The 20,886-nt window shown below is 31.1% G+C and overlaps 3 protein-coding genes across 6 annotated transcripts; 1 reads left to right on the plus strand and 2 right to left on the minus strand.

The window, feature by feature from the left end:
• The first annotated feature begins 2,187 nt into the window (after positions 1 to 2,187).
• LEW3 (UDP-Glycosyltransferase superfamily protein) lies at positions 2,188 to 8,312 on the plus strand. Of its 2 annotated transcripts, none has more exons than XR_016516309.1 (7): positions 2,188 to 2,732; positions 3,991 to 4,277; positions 4,646 to 4,832; positions 5,141 to 5,243; positions 5,319 to 5,512; positions 7,661 to 7,770; positions 7,874 to 8,312. XR_016516309.1 is itself a non-coding variant. In XM_068622079.2 (7 exons), exons 1-7 carry the CDS (start codon positions 2,445 to 2,447, stop codon positions 8,116 to 8,118), a joined length of 1,380 nt encoding a protein of 459 aa, XP_068478180.2. In that variant the 5' UTR covers positions 2,188 to 2,444; the 3' UTR covers positions 8,119 to 8,312. The 2 variants fall into 2 exon arrangements, 1 of the variants encoding a protein (XP_068478180.2); XM_068622079.2 differs by having other exon boundaries at positions 5,141 to 5,209.
• A 3,650-nt stretch (positions 8,313 to 11,962) lies between these two features.
• Positions 11,963 to 14,211, minus strand: LOC137819535 (putative RING-H2 finger protein ATL21A). Of its 3 annotated transcripts, none has more exons than XM_068623417.2 (3): positions 14,044 to 14,209; positions 13,495 to 13,656; positions 11,963 to 12,677 (listed from the first exon to the last, which is right to left on the minus strand). In XM_068623417.2, exons 1-3 carry the CDS (start codon positions 14,165 to 14,167, stop codon positions 12,226 to 12,228), a joined length of 738 nt encoding a protein of 245 aa, XP_068479518.2. In that variant the 5' UTR covers positions 14,168 to 14,209; the 3' UTR covers positions 11,963 to 12,225. The 3 variants fall into 3 exon arrangements, with proteins under 3 accessions (XP_068479518.2, XP_068479517.2, XP_068479514.2); XM_068623416.2 differs by having other exon boundaries at positions 13,495 to 13,662; XM_068623413.2 differs by having other exon boundaries at positions 13,495 to 14,211.
• Positions 14,212 to 14,581: 370 nt separating this feature from the next.
• On the minus strand, positions 14,582 to 19,459 carry LOC137819536 (putative F-box protein At3g61730). The gene is made up of 8 exons (XM_068623418.2): positions 19,223 to 19,459; positions 18,032 to 18,231; positions 17,901 to 17,945; positions 16,050 to 16,214; positions 15,882 to 15,929; positions 15,522 to 15,692; positions 15,039 to 15,146; positions 14,582 to 14,858 (listed from the first exon to the last, which is right to left on the minus strand). The coding sequence occupies exons 1-8, from the start codon at positions 19,357 to 19,359 to the stop codon at positions 14,776 to 14,778; spliced, it is 957 nt and encodes a 318-aa protein (XP_068479519.1). The 5' UTR covers positions 19,360 to 19,459; the 3' UTR covers positions 14,582 to 14,775.
• Positions 19,460 to 20,886: the final 1,427 nt, after the last annotated feature.

Here is a 20,886-nt window from a genome sequence, read left to right on the forward strand (position 1 = left end):
TCAATTCTCCTTTAGCCCTTTCATCTCCATTTTCTCTTAGAATCCTGAAATTAACACAAATTTGAGAATAAATCGTTGTAATTCATTTTATAATCACAAAATATGTAAAAGTGTTTAAATTCCTAAATTAGGGGTTGAGTTATAGTTATTTTATCAATAAAAATCTATGAGTTTATATATTTTAATATGGAATATTACTAAATTATGACACTTATCACACACATCCTCACATTGTCAAATAACGATAAGTATGACACGCTAACTGATGTTATACTTTTATTAGCAACAATGTATCAACAAGTTCTCCCAATAAATCCTACTTACTCATCTTGTCATATAGCAGTTGGTGGCAACACATAAGCATCAATGTCAACGACAACTTATTATCTGTCCCTTCTAATGTCCAACCTCATTAGTCTTTGACCAACTTATTATGATCCATATTTAGTCCTTACCTATATTTTTGCCAATAATAATAACAAACAATGATTACTTTTTAAAATTAATACATATATTTTTGTGTTTTGGATTCGAAAATATATTTCAAAATGCATTATCCATAATGAATTTATATATTTCACACAGTGGATTTTGAAATGTGTTTTCAAATTTAAATACATACATGAATACAAAATTCAAAATATGTACTTATATTCTTAATTATGTATTTCCAAATTAAAAAAAACAGAGATAACACAACACTAAAAACATAAAAAAAAAAAAACTACATAAACCTTTAGTTATTCAACCGGCATGACCGTGCAACATAATCTATCAATGAAATTGACATGAAAGGGATGCACCACATGGGATATATAACACATGGGGTACGACTGAGATCGAGAAAAGAAAAGGTTGATTTATTAATATAAATATATGGGATGAATATTTTGGCCTTTTCAAATATACTATAAGGATGCAGTTTAAATTTATGTTCTTTTCAAAAATATACTATAAAATGCAGTTTAAATTTATGTTCTTTTATCTTTTGTTTTAAAATCCAAAAGTGAACGTTAATGTGGAATAAAATAATTAAAATTGTATTGATAGAAAATAAGGCATATTAGATTTAACAAATTTATTTTAGAAGGAACCAAAACTATTAATTCTAATTTAGACCGATTAAAAATTTGTATTTAAGTTAAATAAACTTTTGTTTTTGTTCTTGCAAAAATTAGGTAAAGTCAAACTCCATCATATGTACGTGATACCTCACGCTCTATGGTCCATTCGCTTTTCTCTTCTTAATCTTCTTTGTCAATATCTGTTTGGATTTATGCCTAATCTTCTTATCTCCGTCGGCTAGAAAACTTGCAAACATACTTCGATGTCCAAGTCAACTTCCTCGTATATTTGAATGACTTATTGTGGTTAACCTTTCTTTTGAATTTTTTCAACTTCCCCAACTGCATGAACTTTGTTACTCTTCTCCTCAATTCTTCTAAGTTCTCAGCCAACTTTTTACAAAGGATGTCAACGAAAGGGCCAAGTTTTAGAGTTGCTAACATGTAATGCATCATGACTTCCAGACTCAAGTTTCTTATATTGATTTGCCAAATTTTTTCCTGAATGTTCGTAGTGACTCTCACTTTTCCGCCTGATGTTTACCAAGACTTTCGAAGTGAGGTGATGCGGTCGACTGATGAAAAATTGCGAACTAAACAAACTAGTCAACATGTTGAAGCAGTCTATTGATTAGTGGGGAAGCCTTGTAAACCAACTCAGTGTCATGTTTTAAGTGAGGTAGGGAACACTCAACATAGTATGGTGTCATTGGAGGCATACTAACTGACCTGTGTTACATACATGACTAGATGCTCGTCTAGGTCAGTATACCCTTCATACTTGCCAAAGAGACCTCCATTATATCGGACGTAATATTGAGGAAGATCCTAACAACATTCTAAAGATATTCTAACGTTTAAATTAACTTTTTCTTATATATTTGAGTTATTATGATTTTATCTACCTTCTAAACATTCCTTAAATATTCTATTTACATTTATTTAGGATAGACTTAATTTTAGATATTTTCTTCAAGCCTAACCGATTAAACCTTTTAAAGTATATTTGTAAATGAATATATTTGTTAAACACATTCTACGACATTTTTTTTCTTCTTTTTTTGAGACCGACAAGCCGATATAAATTAATCCTACAAATAGATGAGGACAAAATAATTATGATGAGGAGAGAAACCGAGCGGTATAATTTATAAAATAAAAATATATTAAAAAATATATAAACATATTGCTTCGCATTATATTAACTCGATAAATAAATTTATCAAATTTTAGTTTTCAACTAATTACTTAATTTTTGTTTAGCTAAATATTTCCCTATTCTATGCTTTGGTGATTGGTTATGCACCGATAAAAGATGAATTCCTCGTTGGATCCAATTTGTTGAACGATTATGAAGCTTTGAACATCTGCCACTGCAAGATGTTGACGATGATCATTGTTGCGCTCATCACGGCCATTCTTTTTGGATTCTGCATTGCTCCAGTCAACGGCAGACGCCGGAGGAACAGAGCCGTCGGGTTCTTCCATCCGTACACTAACGACGGCGGCGGCGGGGAGAGGGTGCTCTGGTGCGCCGTCAGAGGCATCCAAGAGGAAATCCCTGATCTTGACTGCTATATCTACACTGGAGATCATGACGCCACCCCTCAATCGCTGATGGCTCGAGCCCTCGATCGCTTTGGGGTCACGCTCCTCTCTCCTCCAAAGGTACCTTCTTTTCTTAATCTCTTATCTGGGTTCTTATTTTTTTCTGTTTTTGGATTGTGGGGTTTTGTTCATCTTTCGTTTTCATTATGACTTCGTATAATTTGAAGTGGGTTTTTCAGTTGTAGTAACGATGAGAGAGTGGAGTATTATAGAATGCTTTTCTGGGTTCGTAAGTGTATACTTAGTGTATGTTAGCATATTACTCAAGCGTGGTTGTTATTTTATCTTTCAACTACTCCTCTTGTTGGTTCGGTTATTACTGCACTCATAACTCATGAATTTAATGTAGTTTACTTTCTGCTAAAGAATGAGTGGATTAGGATCATGGATATAATTTTCCTTCTATAAGCTCAGGTGAAGCATTGAGTTTACTTCAAGGTCTTCACAGCATTGTTGATGTATTCCATTCTGTTGGGTGGATCAAACAACAGGACTTTCCCTAGTATCAGGACTGCTGCAAAGAATTCTAAAGTAGTTTGGGATTTAGGTGGAAGGAAAATTATGGGAATAGATCTGGTAAGCGTGTGGAAAAAGGGTCTTTCTGGGGTAGTCCACCGTGGATTAGAAATATGAAGTGATCAGAGCTGTACTCTTGGAAGAATGACTCAAAGAGGTGTTCTGTTTTAGTACAGTGGTGGACCAGAAGATATTTTATGAATGAACTGAACTATGTTCAAATTTACATAGACGTTCTGTTCATAGACCCAGGTGATTCTAGAATTGTCTGGAACCTCACGTTGCTCAATCAAGTATTTATTGTTTTGCTAAAGTACCTAAAACACCAATGATGTAGATTCTAAGGCTCAACTATTTAAGCTCTCAATTTACAAATAAGGGCCTGATTATCCGGAAAAAAAAAAGAGGCCATTTCCTGATAGCTTTGCTTCTTGTTGGACTATTCTGATGATACAAAATACGGAAATTCTGAAGGGAAGAAAGCCAATACTCTTCATTTACAACCGTAAGTTGCAAACTGATCTTGGACCTTTGGCTCCTCTTGAACTGTATTCCTCACTTTTAGGTGGAAGTGAGCCAGAGAAAGGTGGTAAAACATAGCATTGCTTGCTTAGCAGGTTTAGTAGACGATAGGAAGGAGGGGATGAGGGATGATTTAGCCATGGAATAAGATAATGTGATGACTATATAATGTAAAGAAATATTGTTGTAATGGTATTTATTTTTTTGGCGCCAATTGTGCAAGAATATACTTGATTTGTATAAAAGCTTAAACCTGTGTATCTTGTTATCCTGGTTTCAGGTGGTTCATTTGTACAAGAGAAAGTGGATCGAAGAAACCACTTATCCGCACTTTACAATGATTGGTCAAAGTCTGGGTTCTATGTATCTTGCTTGGGAGGCTTTGTGCAAGCTTACTCCTTTATATTACTTTGACACAAGTGGATATGCTTTTACATATCCATTAGCCCGGTTATTTGGATGTAAAGTTATTTGCTATACACATTATCCTACTATCAGTTCAGACATGCTATCTCGTGTTCGTGAGCGCAGCTTGATGTATAATAATGATGCCTTAATTACAAAAAGGTTTGATTTCTTCAAACTATCGGATTTGTACATTTTGTTGCCACTTATAGTCTAGTCATACTTCACAAGCTTTCCTCACCTGTTAAATGGCATCAGTTTTGTCGTTTCAATATGACTTAAATTTGAATATTATTCCGCATCCAATTTGTTTTGCGCCCAAGGGTAGAAGGGAGTCAATCTTTTTAAAAGTATTTTGGTATAGATATTGGTAAAGTTGAAGCTTTTTCATGTGAAAGTTCACCTTTGCATGCTTCCCCATACCCTTCAGTGCATAGACACTTCTATGCTATAATTTGCACTAAATTCACACTCTATTTTGTCTCTTTCATGTTTTAAGGAATCTAACAGTTTTTTTCTTTTTCTTGCAGTGTTTGGCTTTCAAGATGCAAGATAGTCTATTATACATTCTTCAGCTGCTTGTATGGGATTGCAGGATCATGTGCACACCTGGCTATGGTCAATTCATCTTGGACCAAATCCCATATTGAAAATCTTTGGAGAGTTCCAGATCGTATTAAGCGAGTTTATCCTCCTTGTGATACTTCTGGACTCCAGGTTTGCAATTTGTTATTTATAGTCCTAGAAACGTTATCATATTATCTAGTTCATGTTTTGCATATTTCTTTGGGTTGGGTGTATAGCTTTACTATATTGCTTGTTACTTTGTGGCAGTGAAGTCTGTTATGATCTGTTTCTTCTATGTTTCCTCCTGGTGTAGTATGTGTATCTTTACCAAATGTTTAAAACTTGAGTTTAATGTCAACTCTCAATATGAGGATGATACTATGTGTGTAGTGTGTTTGTGTTTTTTTTACATAGTTCGGTAATCACCAAGAAATTCTAACAGGTGGCAATATAAACAGGTACTTCCCTTGGAACGATCAACAGAAATTCCTGTGATAATATCTGTTGCACAATTTCGACCGGAGAAGGTGGGCATATTCCTATGAATTTTGTGAACAAAAGGTACAACCTTTTTATTTGGCTCGTTTGAGCCTTTGTTGGTTAAACCAATTTGACATTTTTTTCATTTAAATGTAGGCACACACTCTCCAACTAGAGGCTTTTTCAGCTGCCATTAAGAGATTAGATCCTACCTTGCCAAAACCTAAGTTACAAATTGTGGGTAGCTGTAGAAATAAGTCAGATGATGACAGACTTCAAATGTTAAAAAAGAAAGCAATTGAGCTGAATATTAGTGAACAAGTGGAATTTCACAAGAATGTAACATACAGGTTAGTCCCAGTGGATTTTCAAATTTTCCTCCCTCCTTCTAATTTTAATGATCATAAGAAACATGTTCTCTGCAGTATAAAATACTTAAAAAAGTATTATTTTGTAGAATGCATACCTTTTATCCCTTAGTTATTGCCATATGGTAGTTACTAGTCCGGCTAGCGATGTGCAAATTCAGACATTTTTGTTTGGTCTATTTATTATTATACTTGACATTCTATTGGATTATCTACTGATTAACTAAAGAAACTTTAAATGAAATGGTAAAGGCATAAAGAGATGGCTGGACACCACCTATCAATTTACTATGTTTAATACCATTTAGACTGCAAAATTGGGTTAGAGGGAGCTAGCTCTAAACAACTATTCACAAAAGTGTTTCTGAAATTGAAAGAGAATTAAAGTAAAAACAGAGCAAAATCTAATGTTTCACCGAAGGATCTATAGAAATTCTCGGCAAAAAACTGGAATCTTGATTGCCCTTGGTTTGTTTTCCTAAATCCAAATTTCAAGCTGATGTTTAAAGTTTCAAAACTTAATTAATAGCCGATACCTAGAGTCCTCCTTAACCGACTTGTAGCTCTTTACCATTAACCAATCACTTACTTTAAATCCATAAAGAAAATTCCTAAACTGGATAAGGAATTCCTCAAGTGCAACCACATAACTAGCAACCTCTATTTCTTGAATTATACAAGGATGTGGTATTTATCATAAAAAGTAAGGACATGTCACAGTTTCCCAATCTCTACTCGAACATCACAGCAATCCATCAGTATTGAAAGCATTGAAGTTGTGTCTGATCTGTAGCTTTTTTAACCATCTTTTCTCCTTGAAAGTAAAAGTTTCTCTAATTAGCTTCTACAAAAGCCCTATTAAAGTTAACTTTTTAAAAGAGCTTTTTTTAGAGAAAAATCCAATAAAGTTGGGCTGGATGTTGAGGAAGTATAGATATTGCATTCAAGCCAAGGAAATAGAAGATCAATTACTTGATCCCATGCAAGTAATGTCAGAACTGTAAGAGAAATCAGCTTTGGAAGAAAGAAATCTTTAAGAAAACTTGTTCTTCATTGGGTGTCCAGAAGATATGAAACACTCCCCCTGTGTGAGCTGTTAGATTTAGGAGTTTGAATGATGACAAGCCAGAATTGACCTTTTCCTGTTTGTGAACTTTCTTCCATGCATGTCATCAACACTCCCACAAATAATCACCTAGATCGAATAAAAAAGGAACTTGAAAATTTTCATTTTAATGAAGGTAAAGAACCTAACTTGTTAGAACCACTCAAATGACTTAAAAGTGAAACCATGAAAAAAAGAAACATAATACTTCAGTAACATTAAATGAAAGACAGAAAGTCTGATCTAAGGTTGGTTTAGCATATTTTATCAGCGTTTTCTTAGAAATAATATTGTCTTTAACCGTGTTATCTGCATATTTGTTCATCTACATTTTAGCTGTATAAAAAGCAGCCTTACTTATGCATCATTACTGGAAACTTAATGTATATGATTGTATTTATCTTATATAGCTAGTTTTGTCATTAGTTGTGTTGGAGAGGAGTAGGGATGTGATCAATATTTTAATTTATAAAGCTAGTTAGAATCCTTAATCTAAATTTTTTGAACTAGGAAGGATAAGTCTGTATAGAACCATTTTTTGTAGGGTATTTCACAATTTTAGTGAACTAATTCTGTCTCTCAGACTATATTATTCTTACGATATAGACTTGTTCAGTTTTTCTGTAATTTTAAAATCATCAAGATCTATGGCCAAGTTGATAGGGCTGCAAAGACTTTCCTTGTAAGAAATTTCAGTTGTTTTTGTTGAAAATAAGCAATTTGAAAAATAACCCTTTGTACTTGGGTGTTAATGAGCCTTTGAGCTGGGTTGAGATGCACATTATGTGGCTGGGAAACCACCTGAAGAAGTCGATTGCATGGATCGTTAATTGGGTTTTGAATTAGCCAAGAATTCTGGATAAATGACTAACAATTCTTTCACTAAAATTAGTTTATCACTTTTATCACATGAATTCATTTTTGTAATTGTCTATCAATTATTTAGATTATATTTGTAATTTCAGAACCTAAATTTTAAATGCTGTCCTTCTACTAATACATATGATGCTTGCCTCAACCTACAGAGATTTGGTGGGACTTTTAGGGGGTGCTGTTGCTGGCATTCATTCAATGACAGATGAGCATTTTGGCATTAGTGTTGTAGAATACATGGCTGCTGGTGCTATCCCAATTGGTAGGCTTATGTGCAATTGCACCTTTTGGCAAATGTTCCCTTTTTTTGTCTATTTTGGCATCTCTTGCATGCATTAATTATTCTTGCAATATTTGCATGTCAGCTCATAATTCTGCTGGCCCAAAAATGGACATTGTGCTAGATGAAGATGGACAGCAAACAGGATTTCTTGCCTGCACTGTTGAAGAATATGCAGACGCCCTGGTGAAGACAGTAACTATGCCTGAGGTGGAGAGACTTAAGATGGCTGCAGCTGCAAGGAGAAGGGCAAAGAGATTTTCTGAGCAAAGGTTTTATGATGACTTCAAAGCTGCAGTGCGTCCTATTTTATGTCATGTTTCTAGGTGATGGTCTAGATCTAGCATCAAATTAGCATGATTGTAACCTGAGAATATATACCAAGAATTTTGTTGCACTGTCCTTTCTTACTAGATGGTATCTCTTGCCCTTTCTGCCAAATAGTAGATAATTTACTTGTACAGAGCACCGTTGAAAGTTGAATTTTTAGATCTTAAAAAGTAACCATTTACTTTTTTCTTTCATATTTACAATTCTTTCTTCCAAAAGGTAATTGTTGGATAAAGTTTTATTGTCTAATCCTAGTTATCCCTTCATCGTGGAAACATGTTTTGTTATGTGTTTGTAAAGTGAAATTCGAAAATCCTTAGTATAATGTTTGATTAGTAAGATGGAATCCTCACATTTTTACTGTAAATTGTACTATTTATACTATATTTTTTTAAACTGTTAAACATATTTAAAATAATAGAAACGAAAATATAGTTTTTTAGTTTTTAAAATTTTATCAAACTAAATAATAAATACATACTTTTTTTATCAGTAAAACATCATTTTCTATTTTTTTAACTTTTATCTCTTTTTTATTATTTTTAATACTTTTGTAATTTTTATTGTATTTTTCAAGTTAATTTATATTTTTCCATATTTTTAATTAATTGTAAAAGATTTGGTGTTGAGAGTAGTATAATTTTGACCTCAAGGCAAGAGCGATATGAGTGTTACGTTAAACGCGTTTTATGAATAAAAGCCACATAATCAAACACCATCGTAAGTGTAAACAAAAATACAAAATAAAGCAAAGAATTATAGTCCCAATACTTTCATTTTTCTGCCTAGTTTTGAAGTTCATTCTATTCATCACGTATATTTTAAGACATAATAAATATTAAATTTCTTTATAAGATATCAAACTATAGATAACCCACAATGTTTAATATTTATATAAATTTTAAAATTTTAATTATTAAATAAGTTTGAGATGTATAACAGCATATAGTTAAACTTATTAAATTGTTATTTTTAAAAAGATAAATAATGATTGTAGATTTTTTTTTATTAAGATATTGAACCAAATACACAAATCACTATCCAATGTATAATGATATCTAAATAAAAATCAAATCTAAAACATATTATTACATATTGAATATTTGGTGAGTTGTGAAGTTTAATAACTTATTCAATATTATATATACTTATATATGTATATACGTATTATTTAATTATTGTTTTTGTATAAACTACTATGAAGAAATAATGCTTTAAAAGTTAAATTTTTAAAAATACTAACACGGTACACAATCTAATCTAACACATGTTCATAAAAAAAATATAAATTTTAACAATTTATCAAGCAAAACCTGGATCCGTGATATTATTAAAATCTACTTATATTTATTATTCTTGTTTTTTTTTAACTGTTATATAGGTAAGACAGTTATTTGATTCAAAATATTGTAATTTTAAAATTTAATTAATAAATATTTAATGTAGTTTTAATATTATTTATTTATGTTTGTCTTTCTTTCATACAAATTTGTAATTTATATTATTTTTATTCAAAATTATAAATGAAACCCTAAACCTCTGCAAAGAAAAATTATCTTTTGCTCTCGTACAAATAGTATTTAAGTTTGTTTACCTTAGGAAGTTGTATATTGAGATAAAATTATTCGTTGGACAAACTAGAAATAAAAAGACATTACCAAAAAGGTTGAAATAATAGTGAATATATTTTATGGGAATAATAACAAGTAAAATTTTGACAAAGTGTAATATAATATTTATGTAGAATAAAATAACAGCTGAAACACATTTATATATATAGAAGTTGTAAAACTTTAGGGGCAACAAAAATACTAATTAAAAAAAATCATTTGTATTTAATTTCCTAATAATCTTTCTTTTTAATAGTTAATTTAATATCAAGTACTTGTATTATATAATTTCCTATCCTCGTTTAACTTTTTGGATCCTTTTTATATTCTTCACATAACTCTTTAGTGTTAATCTTTACTCAAATTGTTTCTAAGTTTTAACTACATTATTCCTTCTCTTCATCATTTTTTTCCTTACATTTTGAATACACGTGAAAAACACATTTTCAGATGAATCTATTTTTGTCAAAAAAAATTGAAAATTCTAAGGTCAACTTAGAAAGTTTGGGGGTAAGTTTAGAATGTTATTTACCTTTTCTTATGGTTTTGTTTGTGTTTATTTAACATTAGTTGGCCTTTTTCTTCCTGCACCTCCATATCTTCTTCTGGCACCTCCATACACAACATGAAAAAATATTTTTATTCTTCTTGTGTCACCCCATAGTAGTTTCTGGATTATGTAATTCTAAAACTCATTTGAAAAAAGACTTCCAAATTACATAATCCATAAACTAAATAAAACTTCCGAATTATGTAATCCATAAAGTAATCATTTTAAATTATATAATCCGGAAGTTAATTAACAATTTGAGAAATGACTTCCAGATTATGTAATTTGGAATATTATAGATGAGCATTTTTGGAAATTCGAAAATTTATGGAGGTGAGAGAAGAAGGTATGGAGGTGCAGGAAGAAACAGTCCATTAGTTGTTCTGATTTTTTTTTGTTTTGGGCAGCCGGAGAATGCACGTTGTTGGGCTTATGTGGACTGAATAGTACTCTTCGTTCCTTAGGGTATTGCATTCTGTACCCCATAAAATTTCAAATCTATCATCTTGAAAATAAATTATCAGTAGGTTTTCATTTTTGCACTTTCAGTTTCACTTTAGATTTGACATTCCAGACCATTAAAAGTAATATTTTTGTTTTTAAATTGTACATTTTAAAATATAATTTAAAATACAATTTGTATTTTAAAATATATTTTATATTATGAAATGTGTATTTTAAATACAAAATTTATATTTTAAAAGGTTGATTTCAGAATGTATTTTTCATTTTTTATAACATAGAATCTGGATTACATAATTTGTGTTATGGCATTCATTTTTTATACATTGCGAAATATGTTCAGAAAATATAGAATGTGTAATTTATAATGTATTTTTTTTAGACAATTTTATCATTTTTACATAGGGGTGCAGCATGCAACTCCACATTCTTTATCATTGTTGGACTTGTTATATTTTTGGCAAACTCTTCTTGCACCTCCATAGATTTATTTTGCACTTCCATAAACATGAAAATTTTCATTTTACCTTTTTTGTATGGTAAATCTGAAAGTCATTATTTTTCTAAAAAGAAGTTTTCATATTGCAAATCCGAAAGTCATTGTTTTTATAAAAAAAGGTTTCAAATTATACTGTAAAAAGTCATTATTTTTCTTTTGGATGGTATCATTCTGGATTGTGCCATTTAAATTCTTTTAATAAAGAAAATTAAATTTTGGATTGTATAATCTTAAAGAAAAAATAATTCTAAATTGAATAATTCAGAAATAAAAAATGAGTTATATATTATGTAATTATGAAATTATTAACAAAAGAGGCCAAATGGAAACTTTTATGTTTATGTTTATGAAGGTACAGAGCCTATATTTTATGAGTCCCCAAACTAAATGAAAGATATCTTGTAAAATAAGAATTATATTTTAAGATATCTCATTTTAAAGTGAAATAGGATGCTCGAGGATTTTTATATGCAGTAAAATATCCCCTTTATAAGCTTCGCTCTATGCTAGCTGTTGTGTTTAAATAAATGAAAGGATATATCAATTGTGTTTAAACTTTAAGTTGTGTACGCAATTTTTTTTTCTTGATTAATTTTAGTTACTAACGATAATGTTTAATTAGAATAATTATTTTATAATAAAATCCTTTTGGAAATACATTAATAAATGCTTTTCATAGCAAAACTCTGCGAAAATAATTACAACACTGAAAATAATAATATAGCCTTGAATAACGTAACTATCAAACTCAATTTTTACATTTGAGTTTGAAAGTTAATGATTAAAAAAATTTATAAATTCATTCAGGTGTACATCTATATCTGAACATTTAATAAAAAATTAAAAATATCAACAGATAATTATTCTTTTTGCAACACTAACTTCACATTTTTTTTGTTTAAATTCTCACACATTACCAGTGGATACATAAACATTGGTCTTGCCAAGAATGTGATTCATCTGCGAAAGAAAATCGTTGATGATGTTTAGGGGTTAATGGAGGTAACACGAGGAGAAGGAGAAGGAGAGGGAGAGTTACGACAAACTGGGCACGTGGTATTGATGCGAAGCCACTCGTCTATGCAATCTGCATGGAAGCAGTGTTCGCATTCAGGAATACATCTTATTGTCTCTTTGCTATTGTATTCTGATAAGCATATCCAACAGCAACCATTGTTGGGTCCAGGAACTCTTCTACTCTCTCCAAGCACTACCTTCTCATAGGACTCAATGGTGGACTCGTCCAAACCAGTGGTAACAATCTCTGGTGATGGTAATATTGTGGCTGGTGCAGATCTTGCAATAGCATTGTTACGAATGTTGGTTAGTCTGTCCTTGTAGCACACGCAACATGCCATCACAATTGCAAAGATTGCTGCTGGTCCAACAACGCTTAATGTAATGATTCTGAAGATTTGGATTCCTTGTTTTGATGCACCTGAACATTAAGCCAGAAAGAAAACACAATATATAAGATTGTCTGTTTTAGAATGGTTATTAATTGTGAAATCTGAAAATGGGACTGCAGAGGATCCTTGTTTGTTAGGAAATGTCATCAGTAACAGCAAATCGATTAATAGAGAGAAATCTTTGTCCTAAGAGTTGGGCTGCTTTAATCCAGCTTTTGATATTATAACCTAGAACAAAACATTATTCAATTTGAACCTACAGATTTATTCTTTAGACTGTTAAAACTCAGTACCAAACCTTTGAAATATTAGTTTTGACTCGAAGAAATTTACTTAATATTGTTTCTAATCATTTTTTTTCAAGTCAAGCAAGTTATACATAACGTGAAACAAATAAAATGGAGTTGTTTTAATTTACTCTAAAATCTAATGAGTACCAAGTAATAATTGAATAAAAAGGATTGACATGTACCATACATCTATAAGTGAAGATAATTTAACCTTTTGAATGCAGATATGCACATTACACTTGCCTATCTTGCTTTTGATTTTTCTAAAAAAAAGCATTATTTCCCTTGGTTTTAATTTAATGTCTGCATGCAGTTCTAATAATAAAGTCAACTACTCAAAGGTAAACAAAACAATAATTAGGCAGACATCGTGAATACCACGTAAAACCATTGACCAAAATATTTTTTTCCCAGTAACTTCAACATGTGACCAACTATGATAGATAGCACTCCTGTGATAATCACTTAAGTTATTTCTTTTAGTTCTTTGTACATGTTACGTCATCTAGAGCTTCGGTGTATGAAGTTTATGTAAATCCATATAAAAGATCTTTACCTGTTTGGTAAGAGAAACAGAAGAGTTGATTGTTGTTGTTTCGATCAAACCCACATAATTGTTCTTGTGCTTCACAATATCTACAGTCAGGTCTATCCCATGTTAATGCAAGATCTTCACTAAACTCACCTTTGAAATTACCCTCAAAGCGCTGCTCTGGTCCTGCAACTGGGACAAAAAGACTGGTAATAACATGGCAAGATGCAGGTAATGGATTGGGCAAACTAAGTGAGAGGACAGCTGATACAAAATGTGTGGAATTACTGAGGCAGTCAATGGGAATGAATTGTGATCCTGCGTTCTTTAATGGGCAGCTTAAGAAGGTGTAGTTACGAGTAAAAGTGGGACTAAAAGGAGAGGCTGAGACATTGAGGCTGAGAAGACGTTTGGGGAGGCAATCATCTGGGTCGTAGACTTGTATCTTTTGTGTGAGGTAGTTAATGTTGCGCACGTAGAATAGCCCAGAATAAGGAAGTTTTAGCACTGTTTTGCTATTATTCGTGCAAATTAAGTTGAAACCAGGATAGCCACAATAAGGATTTTGCTTACCTTCTTGTTGAAAGGGGAAACGAATAATGATACCATTGCTGCCACAAAAAGAAAATCGGCAATCACTAGAGGCATATATGACAGGAAAGATGAAGAAGGGAAAAAGGACTTCTAAGATGCCCATTATTTTTGAGATGTAAAAGTCTTCGGTAGGAAGGGAACGGACATGGTTATAAGAAGAAGAAACCGTATTTTAATCTTAAAGTCTATCCAAATTTAAAAGCAACGTTGAAAATCATTTTGCATTTTATATTGGTACAGTGTAAGAAACTAATAGAGATATAAAGAAGGTATGACTTAAGAACATTATAATATAATTCCTGTTCTTGTCACATCAGCCATTCTGGGGGAGAATATTCAAAATCCTCAGTTCCTCACCGATGATCATTAAGTTATTCGGATTTCGTTAGTTTGTTTCCAGCACACTGCACAAATCATTCTCTTTCATGGGAGCAGATGGATCAAGATCTACAGAATACTTTCTATACTTCCATACAAAAATAATAATGCTTGGTCATCACCAATTTGCAACTTTCCATTGGGAAATATTATTTGTCATTATATTTCAATGCTTAAACCAGAGCTACATGTGGAAAATTAATGGAGGATTATAGAATAGTTGTTTTCGGGTCCTAGAATGTAGACTTGTATAATAATGCCGAGAAGACATTTTAAAAGCTAGAAAATAACTACCCAACCCCTGCTCCTCTCAAAAGACAGGTTGGAGATGAATCACAGGAGCTGTTGAGAGATTCTAATAGAAACAACTTCTCCGTCGGCCCCTTCCCTCATAGCATGGTATTTCACATGAAGACCTGCATGTATTGAAAAAGAAAAACAAGAGAAGACTATAAGCAAAGGAAAGAAGTGAAAATGAGTTACTACACCGACCAGTGAAATTGCTAAGGAAATTCGAAAAAGGAAATCTGGGATTCAATTTTGCCCAGATTTTTCAAGTAATTGATACAGAAAGCTGTCAAGAAAAAGCTTCTCACCTTCATTTTCTTGTAAATTAGTATTCACAGCTACGGCATGGAAAGCAATCATAGCCTTGGGTTGCCAGTCATTTGCTCTTCCAATCCATGACTTGTAATCAAATACCGCTGCCATTTAATTTGGAAATCAAAACAGATTGTTTAATGTGTTAATGTCTCGAGTTAACAGTCTTCTAGAAAGTAGTAGGCAATAAAAAAAATTAGAACATGAAGTAATTTACTGAAATGCTCATAATCTAGACCCAGAATCATTCTGAGGCATCATGATATTGTTATCGAAGTTCGTTTGTGGATTATCTATGGACTCACTCTTCGCTCGCCTATCTGTAATTAAAACTACTTACAAAACACAATTTTATAATTATGGATCTGTGCGACAAACAAAAGGTGATTTCTTTATGTACAGACGATAGACCAAGGTTTATTGTCAAAAAAAAATTTGACAGGGTTACGGAGTAAGCCGACTGAAGTATCAAGATTTACCCGACGTTGAAGAATCCCCCAGGTGTTTAATGTCAAAAATGGAGCCAGCAGCCCCATCAGCTCGTTTTTTTATATCATGAGATCCTACAAGCTGGTAATCCCAGCTCCCATTTCGGTAGCCTTCACAGAGGAATAGTTCTATGTGCCTTGCATCTAACGTCTGCATTGTTCCTATATAAGTGGGAGAAACCTGTCAATTTAAGTTTAATCTCGCTTCTCTTAATGACAAATCCTTGCTGTGCAACACAATGATCAGTGATATAAATTCATGGGAGTATTATTGTGTTGTCCAAATTAGAAGGCAATGGCAGTCAAAGGGATTATGGATATGCAGGGCTCTGCGGATTGTATTCAAATTACCGTCGCACGTATTGAGGTCACAAACCGGGCATCTTACTAGCTGTAGGTCTGAAAATTTAACCATAATAAACAAATGAAATTAATTAAACACAACTGAGATAATATGTTGACATATTCACTTCAAGTATCATCTCATAATCCTAGTGTAAAAGTTAACTTGGAAGTTACCAGCTATCCAGATTCCAGATTTAACGTTGTCTAGCACGCAACAACCTTGAGACCGCAACAACTTTTCAATGCTTTCTCCTTTCCGTATCTTCCCCGGAAGACTCATTCTCTCTGCCAGGACGGCTACAGAAGAATCAAAAGAAAAGGCGCCGATACGCATCCAATCTGATGGTACATGATATAAATAAAAAGTTACAACATCGATAATTTTCTAAATCTAAGACATTGAAGCTGCACATTTTGCGCCTGTAACAAATCTTCTGTTAACTGAACTTCTGCTTTAGTCCAAAAATATATGCACTTTAAGAAAGACTCAGTTAGTGGTTGGGTAAATTCTAGAAAGACATACACTAAGAAATCGGCACAGAGGATGAAGAATAGGTGCTAGAAGTGGTTAATGGTCTCCGATCAGTTCAAGAGATTGCATTCATAGACTTTTCTGCTCTGTTGATATAAATTGATTCACTAAAAGAAATTGAAGATTAATTTTAAAATAAAATAGAATATCATGTGATAATGAAGAAAAATCTGGAGCTGTTCATCCACCAACAGTCATTGTGTCAACTTAGTCTTGTGAGAACCGGCCCACCGGTCTAGGCACAAGCTTAATAATCAAATGGTTGGCTATTGATTCGATCTTTAATAAAAAAAAATGGTATATATATCTAATATAATTTGACAAATTTATCATAAATTTCAAATTATTACCACTAACAAATACTAATATATAAAATAAAAAATAAAGTTAATGTAATTTTAAAATTCAAAATTTCAAAAGTATTATTATAATAAAATAACTAATATTAAATTCTTAAAACAATACAAATTCATAAAAAAATAATACAACTTTATAAATAAATTTGAAAGATATATATATATATATATATATATATATATATTGTTGTAGAAGTTGTTGTAAAAATAAAGTTACTCTAACATTTTTTAAGAGTAGAATGGGGTTAATATTTGTGTGGTTACTAAAAGTTAGTATGAATTCCATAAAGTCGATTCTATTTAAGGATTAATTATAGGTTTTTTCTAAATTGAGATTGATATAAAAAATGATGTTTTTTTTATATCTAATATTAATAAATTATTTGTAGAATAAATTCATTTTTATTGAATAAACAGTGTTAGCTTTTTTATAGTTTCACGAACTAATATAACTAAAAAAAACGTCTCACTTTATATATGTAAATACGTTAATTTAAAAGTAAAAAATACCAAAATCAAATTAACATATTTATTAAATTTTGATATTAAAAACACTGGAAAATTTTTAAAAGTAACAACGAATTAAATTTAAAAGTTTACAAAAATGATTTAACTAGAGAACTATGACTTACTCCACTTAAACAATAACTTTTTTTTTCATTTCATTTTAAGTCAATGGTTTTGTTAAACAAATTAAGAAAAGTAACTGATATTTTTTATTTTTTATAAAAATTACTGTATTATACATTTTTTAATATACTTCTTATCTTTCTTAAATCAGTGTTGTGTTATAAAACTTACTTATTATAGAAAAGATTAAATAATAGCCAAACTCATTACGTGTCTTTTGCGTTTTCTTTTATGAATGTGAAAGTTTACCATCCAGTTAAAAAAATTCATACCTCTAATTTCATTGTTTAAAAATGTAAAGCCAAACATATACTTAACAAACAATTAAATTAATATTTTTATATTTTAATTTTAATTTGTAATTTAAAATTTAAAATATTATAATATTATTATAAAGGATTGTGGAATGGTGTTAGTGTTTGCGTTGTTAACAAAACCTTTTCCAAATATAAAACAGAAAAATAGGACTGACAGGAACGAAGTGTGGCTACCAAAGAACCAACTCACCGATGTGTTTCTCTTTTTGACGGAACATGTAAGAGTGGCTTCCATCTGAAATTTCATTTCAAAATCGAATTTAGTCGGACGATGTTACCACTGGATTGATTGAATATTGAAGAAGAATGGAGAGGTCTTACCAAAGGCTGACGTATACAGCTTGCACCACCTGAATGCCACGCGTTCCGGGGGTGGAACCTGAAGATCACGCAGGCACACGAACTTCCATATACCGTCCTCCATAATAACACGCTGGAACCATCGGCTTGTGGCTGCCAGCATCACCAGAGATTTTCCATCCAGAAATTTAGCAATCTCTGTCCAAATGTCTTCTTCGAACCTTCTCGTTCAGCGTTCACAATTATAAGGTGTTCAGACAAAAATAGAAACAGTAACTAAGCAAAGCACTAGAAATGAAAAAGAAAACAGAGTTTCCAAATTCCACTTATGAATTAAACTTTCATACATACAAATAGAATCTACAGTTAACGCGGTCTCAAACTTTTCAGCATTTTCAAATTCGAAATTGGAAGGAAAAAAACAGAGAGGCATCCATTAATCGATATTAGTTAAAGCTATAGAAAATGACGATCTGAAATTCTGAATAGTTTTAACATTTTCTATTTAAGAAGTTCATAGAAACCAAAAACACTTCAGAAGGTCAAACTTTAAACAGAGTTCGAAGAGAGACTAGGCTGTTTTGAATTTTTAAATCGAAAATGAGCGTCTCAATTTTATGTAGATAGCCTAGAAACTCATGGAACTGGAATCTCGAGAATGAAGGAAATTATTGAAATCACAAATTACCTACCGATGAAGCTTACTCGTTTCCTCTTATGTCAAAAATGTCATCAAACGTGATTCAGCGCGCGAATTATTATTATATCTATATTCGAAGTTCATCCACAAGCCGAAACTCAGTAAGATCGCATTCAAAAGCATCTTGCGAAAATAATAATAATAATAATAAAAAAAAAACACGGAGATGTGCAAAAATAAAACGTATAAATTAATAGATCACACAACAGTTCTTTTACTAGTCTAATTTTGCTGATAAAAAACGAGTCTCGGAACAAGAAATCAAGCATTTATAATCACGCGTAGAACGGTTCAAAAACCATAACTAAATGAAAATCCGAATCCAGTTCAAATTCGTGACTAATAAACGCATAATTGCATAGTAAACATACGAATGCGTTTAATAAACAGCAGAATTCATAAATACAAGCTGAGTGATTGAAATTTAAATAATTTGCAATTGAATTTTCAGAAATATATATTCATATATATATATATATATATATAGAGAGAGAGAGAGAGAGAGAAAGAACCAGGAGAAAGTGGAATGAGCAGAGAGAAACGGAGGACGGGGAGAGTTGCAAGAGCAAATGGTTTTGCTCCGGCGGATCCGCTTTTCCGGCTGCATCTCGCCGGCGGAGGAAGTAGCGTTTTGGAGGCGCTTTCGCATGCTGCTTCAGGAATCTGTTATAGCTCCTTTTTTTCTACCTGAAATTATAAAGCTGAAGCGGGAACAACAACCCCCTCTCAACTCTGTACTGAAACACAACGGTTCTAGTGATCTTAATTCCCTCGTTTTATAGACGCGCCAAAAGCTCCCATTTCAAACAAAATAAAAAAATTAAATCACAATTTGAATCTTTATTGTAACAAAATAGTTTTTAAATAAACCTACTTTCTAGTTTTTTTTTTCTCTTTTTTCAAGAATCATTAACTTTTAGTAATTAAAAAGATGAGTTATATTGTGGTGTCTAAATTTCTTATTTAAATTTTTTGTTAGTTTTAATCATATCAATTCAGGTATCATAGAGGTACGATTTAGTCCATCAACTTTTAATTGTATCCATTGTTTCCACGTGATATATTTGTGCAATTTTATGTGATTTATAAAGAAAATGAGTTTTTAATACAAAAAATTATATTAATTTTTCAAATGACTGAAAATTAAACATCATAAAGGAAATACTTATATGTAACTAAATGTCTAATAAGTATTAATGTTTACATTTACTAAAATCTTGGGCTACTATTACGTTCCCCTTACCACTTTAGTTCTGCTTCAGTAATTAGTCATACAATCGTATAATTTAAATATATCTAAATAAAATTAATTATACATCAGTATTAAAAATCATATTTATTAAAGAAAATGAATAGTTACTTTTGCTAGATCAACCATGATCCAACACTTAATCTATTCACAACAAACAAAACTACATGTTTATGAGAAAGTATAATTCTTTAATATATCTATCACGCTTTTATAAATGTATGTTTTCACATATTAATAAAATTTATGAAAATCTTATTGAATATATAATAAATAAAAATACTATTATATTTACTTTTTTTGAATAAATTTAGCCGATGAAACATTTAAAAATAATGAAATTCAGACAAATGCTAATATAGTACATATAATTTAATAAACATGTATAATAATTTATCTATTCATTTTTAGACATTATTTAAAATAAATTATGAATTGCTATAAATTTAAATATATTCAAAATTATTTATTTGATGTTTGTAAAACACGACTTAAAGTAATAAAATGTAAAGGCATGTTAATATAATTTTAAAATTATGTAACATCATTTGTTATTTCATTTAGCTTATTTTTTTAAAATTAATAACTTTTTCTAGCTCTTTAAAAAGACTCTTAAAATTTAAGTTAAAACAAACATAACTCAAACCTTTCTCGCTTAACCAAGGGAATTTGAAATTATTGGCAAGTTATTCATGAAATATTATTTCATTAATTTTAGCACTAATTTTACCGTACATTGACTATTAAATTTTTTTTACGTATTTTACTATCTGAGTTTCTCACACTTTTGTCATCATATTTCGTAATTTATATACAATTTGTCAGCATGTAACTAATAAAATGACGTCATTTTTCAAAATTTGATAACAAATAAACTTGATCTTTTAAGGATACGTCAATACTTTGTAACAAAACAATAAAAAAACA

Source organism: Phaseolus vulgaris, chromosome 10 (genome assembly GCF_051622355.1).
Source record: "Phaseolus vulgaris cultivar YP4 chromosome 10, ASM5162235v1, whole genome shotgun sequence".
NCBI classification, from domain to species: domain Eukaryota; kingdom Viridiplantae; phylum Streptophyta; class Magnoliopsida; order Fabales; family Fabaceae; genus Phaseolus; species Phaseolus vulgaris.

Coding starts and splice junctions, on each gene's coding strand:
- LOC137819536 (XM_068623418.2), bottom strand. CDS start 19,359: ATGCGAAAGCGCCTCCAAAACGCTACTTCCTCCGCCGGCGAGATGCAG. Junction 17,946..18,031: donor GCTGTATACGTCAGCCTTTG/GTAAGACCTCTC, acceptor ATGAAATTTCAG/ATGGAAGCCACTCTTACATG. Junction 16,215..17,900: donor TCAAAAAGAGAAACACATCG/GTGAGTTGGTTC, acceptor ATGTACCATCAG/ATTGGATGCGTATCGGCGCC.
- LEW3 (XM_068622079.2), top strand. CDS start 2,445: ATGTTGACGATGATCATTGTTGCGCTCATCACGGCCATTCTTTTTGGA. Junction 4,278..4,645: donor GATGCCTTAATTACAAAAAG/GTTTGATTTCTT, acceptor TTTTTCTTGCAG/TGTTTGGCTTTCAAGATGCA. Junction 7,771..7,873: donor TGCTGGTGCTATCCCAATTG/GTAGGCTTATGT, acceptor TTTGCATGTCAG/CTCATAATTCTGCTGGCCCA.
- LOC137819535 (XM_068623413.2), bottom strand. CDS start 14,167: ATGGGCATCTTAGAAGTCCTTTTTCCCTTCTTCATCTTTCCTGTCATA. Junction 12,678..13,494: donor CTGTTTCTCTTACCAAACAG/GTAAAGATCTTT, acceptor CTTAATGTTCAG/GTGCATCAAAACAAGGAATC.